Source organism: Chrysochloris asiatica, unplaced genomic scaffold (assembly GCF_000296735.1).
Source record: "Chrysochloris asiatica unplaced genomic scaffold, ChrAsi1.0 scaffold00002, whole genome shotgun sequence".
Classification (NCBI taxonomy): Eukaryota; Metazoa; Chordata; class Mammalia; order Afrosoricida; family Chrysochloridae; genus Chrysochloris; species Chrysochloris asiatica.
Genome location: NW_006408520.1, coordinates 25,665,756 through 25,674,134, shown reverse-complemented (window position 1 = coordinate 25,674,134; position 8,379 = coordinate 25,665,756). Strand labels below are relative to the sequence as shown.

Here is an 8,379-nt window from a genome sequence, read left to right as displayed (position 1 = left end):
ATGCACAACTGAATGAAACCTATGCCTGGTCCTGGACAATCTCACAATTGTTGACATGCTTGAGTCCATTGATGCTGCCATTTTGCCAAAACATCTTGCTGGGGCTCCTCCTCTTTTTCTCTGATCCTCCACCTTACCAAACATGATACCCTTCTTCAGCAATTGGTCCTTCCTGACAATATGTCTAAAGTATAAGAGATGACATTTTGCCATCCTGACCTCCAAGGAGCACTCTGGCTGCACTTCTTCCAACACAGATTTGTTGGTTCTTTTGGCAGCCCATGACACTTTCAATATTCTCCTCCAACACCATAAATCAAAAGCATCAATTCTTCTATGGTCTTCCTTATTCACTGTCCAGTTTTCACATGCATAGATTACCTAAAATATCATGGCTTGGGTCAGCACACTGACATCTTTGCTTTTCAATACTTTAAAAAAAGGTCTTGTGCAGCAGATTTGCTTAATGCAATACATCATTTGATTTCTTGATTGCTGCTTCCATGAGTTTTGATGGTTGATCTAAGAATAATGCAGTGAAGTACTTGACAACTTTAATATTTTCTCCATTGATAAGAATGTTGTTTATTAGTCCAGTTGTTAGGATTTTTGTTTTCTACTAGTAATCTACTATAGCAGTTTATTGGTTATTTTTTATATAAGTATTTAATGGGCAACATTATCGGTTACATGTCTGTACTGATTTATTTATATTAACACAGAATAATATTGGAAAGGTTGTTTAGAATGAAGAATTGTAGTGATCCCCTTGGTTGGGACAGAAGACAGGGTATTTGGGTGTAGTTTCCAAACCCAAAGCCCATTGCTGTTGAGTCAATTCTGACTTACAGCAAACCTGTAGAACAGGGTAGAACTTCCCCATGGGTTGTAAATCTTTAATGAAGTAGGTCATACATTTTTGAATATGTGATGTTATGTGACAGACTATGTGCTGTAGCTAAGAATAAGAGGAAGAGATCAAATGTGGAAGTATTGACAGATATAAATAGGTAATATTAATTTCATAATTATGTAAATATTTTTTAAATTGGAGTGACATCATAGTTCAATGGCAGCACAGAAGGACACCTCATTTAGTCTTAGGACATCAGGAAAGGTAAAAAGTTAATGAGAAACAGAAGTTAGCAAACAGTTAGAAAACAGTGTTGTGTTAAAAAGTCTGTAACTGGGGAAAAGCCCACAATCAAGAGAAATAGCATGGCTAGCTTTTGGAATTATAAGCAGGGTATTTTAGCCATGCTGTTGTTGTTGCTCAGTGCTGTTGAGTCCTTTCTGACTCATTGCGACCCTGTATGGGGTTTCTGAGGAGTGACTGTTGAGTTTGAACTAGCAACCAGGCAGTTTAAACTGACCTTGTGGTTCAATTCTTGTTCTACAGCACCACACGTAGCCATAGCAGTCACTTATGAACTCTATAGAAATTCCTAAAAAATTAAGTAGACCTTGAACACAAATTATGCTTCTAATACACCAATGTTGTAATTTGGGGGATTGAATTTAGACCCATTCCAGAAAAATCCCAGACTCTATACATGAAAATTAAATATTGAGAGGCCATAATGAAGACAAAGTTAGAGTGCATGTGTTGTGCTTTTTATATCCTTGTTGTAATGAACACCTTCTAGTAAAGTTGTTTTGTGTTTTTTTCTAGTGGCATTGAACATAGTCATTCCATCATAGAAATGTTCCCATTCCAGGTACAAGTATTTTCTCTGTTTTAATTTTAGCAAACACTGGACTGTAAACTGAAAGGTTAATGGTTCAAACCCCCCAATGCTCCTTGAAAACCCCATACAATGTTGCTGTGAGTCCGAACCCAGTCAGCAGCACTTAACAATAAAATGTTTGTTTCTGTGAATAATCTAGTTACCTTCTAACTGTCTGAGTCTCATTTCTCAATTAATTAAATCAAAACTTAGTTTGAGGAACACAAACTTTGACAATCACTTTAGGAATCTTTATTTTAAAACTGTTTTTGAATGAAAGTAGAAGGGTATATATATACATAGTGACCAACTGTATTATGCTATTAAAACAAAGGAAGCCTCGTTTTATGATCTTTGTAACAAGAATTCTAATCTAGTCAAAAAATGCACCAACACCTGCCACCACTGCCCCCAAAATTTTACCGACACCAGGTAGGACCACCATCAGAACAGTGCCAGCTATGCTAAGGAACTTTGAAATTAGTGAGCGTGACTTTCGAGTTTCTTCTATTTCTTTCTCTAGTTGATTTATTTCTTTATGTAACTCCTCAGCTTGCTTTTTAAATCCTTCTGTAAGCATTTCTTCTTGAACCTATAATGGGAAAGAGTAACTTTTGAAAAATGCAATCATAAAGAGTCATCATTTTGCACTTAACAACCCCATTAGGTGTAAGTATGCATGTGTATTTCTCTTTCTATTTAGAGGGATCTATGATGTTTGTCTAGTGCCTTTACATGTTTGAACCTGTATATTGACAGTATCTATAGTTCAAACCTCCCTAAAATTCCTTCACCACTAATTCACCAAGAGAGCTGAGCATTAAGTGTTAGGTCATAATGAATTCCAGCTCAAACGATGAAGGAATAAATGTTTGATAGGAGTACTAGTGTGGACATGTGGGTTAATGTACTGGACTGCAAAGTCAGTTTGAACCACAAGATCAGTGGTTTAAACTCACCAACCGTTTCTCAGAAACACTATAGAGCATCACTATTGGTCAGAACTGACTCAATGGCACTTAACAACAACAACATATGTTTGATGTGAATTAATTCTTAGTTACAACTGAGGAAGCCTGGCCACACACATCTAACAAATAGTGGTAAATCCTAGCCCTGTATAGAAAACTGTTTTTCAGGGTTCAAGTCAGGACAACAAATACATTTTCCCCAGAATGCATAAGAAGACTCAGGCAGATTTGGTAATAAATATAGCACGTTTCAGAGCACCCTGTATTTCATATCAGGCCAAACCTGATACTTTCAAGACCTGATAGATTTACTCTAGTTTTCTTTGTTGTTGTACCCCAAATCCTATGGACTATAGAACTAAGGAGCTCTGGTAGTGTAGTGATTATGAATTGGACTGCTAATTTTACCGTCAAAACTACCAGCTGTTCTGCAGGAGAAAGATGAGGCTTTCTGCTCCCATAAAGAGTTACAGCCTTGGAAACCCTATGCAGTGTTGCTATGAGTCAGAACCAACTCCATGGCATATAGCAACAACAACATAGAACTCAGTACATATTCCACTGGGACATACTAAGACTACTCTATAATTACAAGAAATTGTTGTTGTTAAGTGTAGTCAAGTCAGTTCCGACCCATAGAGACCCTGCATAGGGTTTCTGTGAAGTGACTGGTGAGCTTGAACTGCTGACCTTGTGGTTCAACCAACTTTATAGTCCAGTGCACTAATCCACAGCATCACAACAGGACTCCAATGACAACAAATAGCAGCTCAAATCATTGTTTTCTCCCAAGTCTAACACTAAAGAAGGTGTTAGAATTTTGTGAATTTAAGGACTTAGCAGGATCCTGATGGACTTCAGATTTTATTAAACCAATTGTTTTTAAGTCTTTCTGTGTGAGACTATTATTTTACTTCATATTTTGACCTATTTCTTCTTTAAATACCAAAGCATTATCTGTCAGGCAAGGACTAGGCCCAGGATAGACTTACCTTCAGTTTATGTTGCACCATTCTCTCCTGCTCTTTCGAGAGGTTTTCGTAGTCCCTCTGCATTTTCTCTTTCAGTTGTTCCATATTTTCCTCTAAGCTTCTCTTTTGGGTCTCCATCTTTTGCTCTTGCTCCTTAGTTTTCTGTTTCAGAAGTTCCTTTTCCTTTTCTGCTCTTTCCTTTGTGATCTGCTCCGCTGTCCAACAAAGGTTTTAGAGAGGAAAGAAAACAACAGGTTAGGTCTAATTTCTACCCTCCTGAGCTCAGGAATAAAACTGATTTTGAAAAAGAGACAGTGCAAGTCTCTGTATTCTCCTCACATACACACCATCAGGAACACTTCAGAATATGATAGGAAAAGCCTTGCTTGTCTAGTTGAACATACAACCACAATTCCCTCTGGTTCTTAACAGATTCAGCAGTATGTGTGTCCCATAGAAGAAGAGAAGACCTTATTCTCAGATATATTAGAAGGCATGGCAGGGGCCTCCCCCTGCTCCTCTGTGGGCTGACTCCTGCCTCTGTACCTGCAATGACCTTTTGACTGTCCGTGAGGGCTCTATCTGACTGCAGGATGGATTCCTCGATGGGCACCTGGGACTGTAGGAATCTCTGGAGGACTTCATTCACCTAAGGAATCAACAATGAGCAAATTGATGTCCAGAAGCAGAGATCTATTCTTTGGTGGAAGAATATTATTCTGTATAATCCCAAATCTAACCATGAATACTTAGAAACCTGCTTATGATACTCCTTTTTTTTTCTGTGATCACAGTATAAATTCCAAGCCCATTTGAAGCCAAGAAAACACTCCACAATAGCCTCTTTCCTGGATTTCCAGCCACCTCTCCCAATGATGCTGTCCACTTTCTTTCCAGACAACAAGCAAACAGATTTGTGCCCAATTTTATAGTCACATAATGTTTGTTGTTTCATATTCTTTTTCTTCTACCTAAATGTTGGTCTGTTCTTTCTTAACTTGTATAACATTTATCAATTCTTCAACTTGCATTGCCTATCTCCTCTTGCAAGGAGCTTTCATTAGATGAATTCCCAATTTGGAATAGGTGCAAAGTTTTCTGAACTGCCCTACCAGTTGTACACTAGATTGCTGTGTGACATTGAGCAACTTAACTTCTCCAGGCATCATGTTTCTCCACTGTATAATGTGGATTACAGTAGTAATACTGTAACAATATTGCTGCATTGTTAAAGGCTATTGAATAGATTCTGACTCATAGCAACACTGAGACAGAGTAGAACTACCCTGTAGAGTTTCTAATCTTTAATCTTTACAGAAGCAGATCACTGTAGCTTCATATGAGTATATATACTAAATTATGAAATAAATAAATAATACACTTTAGTATTATTATATATACATGTAATGCAAATATTTGTCAGATAATTAAGTTATAATTCAACAAAAACACATAAGACCATGACTAGTATAAGAAGTGAGTGCTCCCCACTGCTGATATTCCCAAGGTTGAGTCGAAAAAGAGGGTCTAGGTTAATGCACCAGACTGCAAAGTTGGTTGAACTGCAAGGTCGGTGGTTCAAGCTCATGATCTGCTCCCTGGAAACCCTATACAAGGTCACTATGGATCGGATTCGACTCAATGGCACTTCATAACAACAACAACAACAAATACCATCAAAATAGAAGAACCAGGATTGGAGTATGTCCTTTCAACCTAGAGTTCCTGAACTGTGATGTTCCTTGATCCAGGAGAAGACTGATGCCAAGATGTTTGGAGATCTTGAAGGAATACTGGGCCTATTGATGCTGAAAAGAGACAAGGACATCTCTGCAGAGATACTGCCCCAAATTTGAACTTCAAGTCTCTTAAACTGTGAGAAAATAAATTTATCATTAAAGCTAAACACTTGGGATATTTCTGTTATAGCAGCACGAGATATCTAAGAGAGGATTCATGGCTGAACTAAGACTTCATTGTTGGTAAAGTGGGAGTTCATCAAAAAACAAAACAAAAAACAAGAAGATCTTCAGTGAGATGGATTGATACAGTGATTAAACAATTTGCTCAAACATTACAGTTGTGAGGATTGCACTGGAGTGGGCAGTGTTTCATTCAGTTGTATATAAGGTCACTATGAGTTGATGGCACTTAACAACAACACTGGTGCTGTGATATTATGATTTTCAGAAGGGCGAAGATCACCTGCCTCTATTTTCCTGGCCTTCTCTTCCCTTCCCTTATTCCTTACCTTAACTCCTTTCCTGGGAACTCCCATATAGTCTTGTTCAACTCTTTTTTTTACTTCTAAGTAGAGATTGTGTCCTCCAGGAACAGAGAAAGCTCCTCTTGAAATACTTTCCATCAGAGACTCAGAAAGCTCGGTAAGCTTAGCCTGACAGTATTTGTCTGATGCCTCTTCATTCTGCAGTATAAACTCCTCCTTCTTTTTCTCTATGGTGCCCTGCAGGGAATAATAAAGACACACCATAGAAAGAATCAGTTAGAAGGATAGTCCAAGCAGGCCTAGTACAGAAGCAGGTTGACAGTTTCAGAGAGGAGTTAGGAGAGTTATGTTAGACACAGGTCAGTTCTGTCATATATAACATTATTGGTGTGTGTGTGTGTGTGTGTGTGACATAAATTCTAAGGTTGCTTTAGTGGTATCCTGTGACTAACATTGATTCAACTATTGCAATCAGTAACAGAAAGTGAATTTCTCTGGAAAGAGAGTTACCTCAGAGAACCTGGTCTGCTAAGGATGAAAATTAAAACATGGGAAACAACCATTATAATATGACTTAAATATACTCTGAGTAGACTTTAGAAGACTTCATGAATTCTCTCAATTAGGCTTTAAGTATGAGGAGTCCTGGTGTGATATTGTGGCGTAAAGCACTGGACCACAAGGTAAGTGTGAACCCCAAGGTCAGAAGTTCAAATTCCCCAGCCTCTCTTTGGAAACCCTATACAGGGTCACTATGAATCAGAACTGATTAGATGGCACTTAACTACAACAGCATGCAAAGAAAGGGCAACAGATTTTTTTTTTTTTTTTTTGCTTGCCCTTATGAATTATAATAAAATAGTAATTCTTAAGTGCTGTGGAGTTGGTTCCTTTTAGTCCAGCACATTAATCCACAACACCACTCCAGGATTCCAAAATAGTCATATACAATGTGAATTAATATTTTTGTCACTTGTAGGCAAAAGATGGACTGAATGACAAACTTTCATTGAAAGTACCAATGCGGAAGCAGAAAAAAGATGCTCCTCTAAATGTCTGGTGACCACATATTTTATAGTCTTTGATACTTTGAATATAATAGATTTTATTTCCAAGGTTGGGTTAGGCTATTTTGCACTAATCGACTTTAAGAAATGGAGAGTTTTTAACTGAACATTATCTAATTACATGGCGATGGTGGCGGTATGTCCTGTGGAGTTAGTTCTGTATAAAATTTCCAAGGCTATAAATCATTCTGGGAGCAGAAGACTGGTCTTTCTGCAGTGGGACAGCTGGTAATTTAAAACTGCTGACCTAGATTTTAGCAGCCCAACTCGTAACCACTATGCTATCAGAGCTCCTTACATGAAACCATTAAAAATAGAGTTTTTACAATACTGACGGAAGAGGAAGTCAGAAATATTAGACTAAAGAAAGATTTGAAGAATCATTTTTGGCATGAAGACAGAATGAGGTTCCCTAGATCCTCCAGATGAGAAGAAAACCTAGTTACTACCTTGATTTCAGCTTGTGAGATGCAGAGCAGAAAACTCATAAAATCTGTAATGAGTTTCTGAAATAAAATCTGTGAGGTAATAAGTCTGTTAATGCTAAATTTATAGAAATATGTTGTTCAAAAGCTTTTTAAAAAGTGTACATCTTTTAAAAAAGAGATGAACTGAAGCTCTGTAGAGGCCTCTCACTCACTGAAATCCAGGCTCATCTAGTACATTGAAAGACATGAAACAGGGGATCAAAAGGTGGACTGCAGACATTATTTTAGGACAGGGATAAGAAAGGTAAGTGCTAAGAGAAGTACCACAAGCTGTTTCTGGAACTCATAATTTTCATCCTTGAAGGAGTGCTCCATGAAGACATGAATGGCTTTCTTCTCACAGGCCGTATGCATATCCAGCAGTTCCTGGAGTGTGTCTGTGGGGAACTTGGCACACTGGGCCATCTGCTCACTGTAATGCTTAGCTGCTTTCTCCACAGCTGCCAAGTTCTCACGCTGGGCTAGGATTGTCACAGCATTTTCCAGACAGGGCACTTTTCCACTATTGATGAAATCCAAGTAGGTTACCAACAGAGTCTCCAGGCCTGAATAATCCAAGAAATTTAGGAATAAATATCAAATCCTCACTTATTGTTTTAGAATCTTTGGTGGTTATCATTCTAAATTCAACTAAAGCATTTCTTCTTTATCTTCTCCTTTTCTTTTTTAATTAATCTATTTCATTAGAGTAATATCACTATTTCCCTTACTTACCTTTTCTTTATGGTTCTGCATTTCATTACTATATAAAATTGGATTTATGATTGCAACCGTCTTTTCAAAGATTCAAAGGTATCTTTCCTATGGTACCTTTGAAAAATATGTTTCCATTTGAATACAGTGAAAATGTATTAGATGGGAAAAGTAATTACATAGCTTATGGGACCAGCTACAAACTAAAATACAAGCTATTGATTCAATATATATA

General features: G+C 37.6%; 1 protein-coding gene across 1 annotated transcript in view; it reads right to left on the bottom strand.

Moving 5' to 3' along the window:
• LOC102822740 (guanylate-binding protein 4-like) overlaps positions 1-8,379 on the bottom strand; it is a 128,795-nt gene that overhangs the window by 103,071 nt on the left and 17,345 nt on the right. The window contains exons 6-7 of the mRNA XM_006831062.1: positions 7,716-7,996; positions 5,921-6,133 (exon numbers count right to left, since the gene is read on the bottom strand). Coding sequence (XP_006831125.1) covers positions 5,921-6,133; positions 7,716-7,996 — 494 coding nt within the window. The remainder of the gene's footprint in view (positions 1-5,920; positions 6,134-7,715; positions 7,997-8,379) is intronic.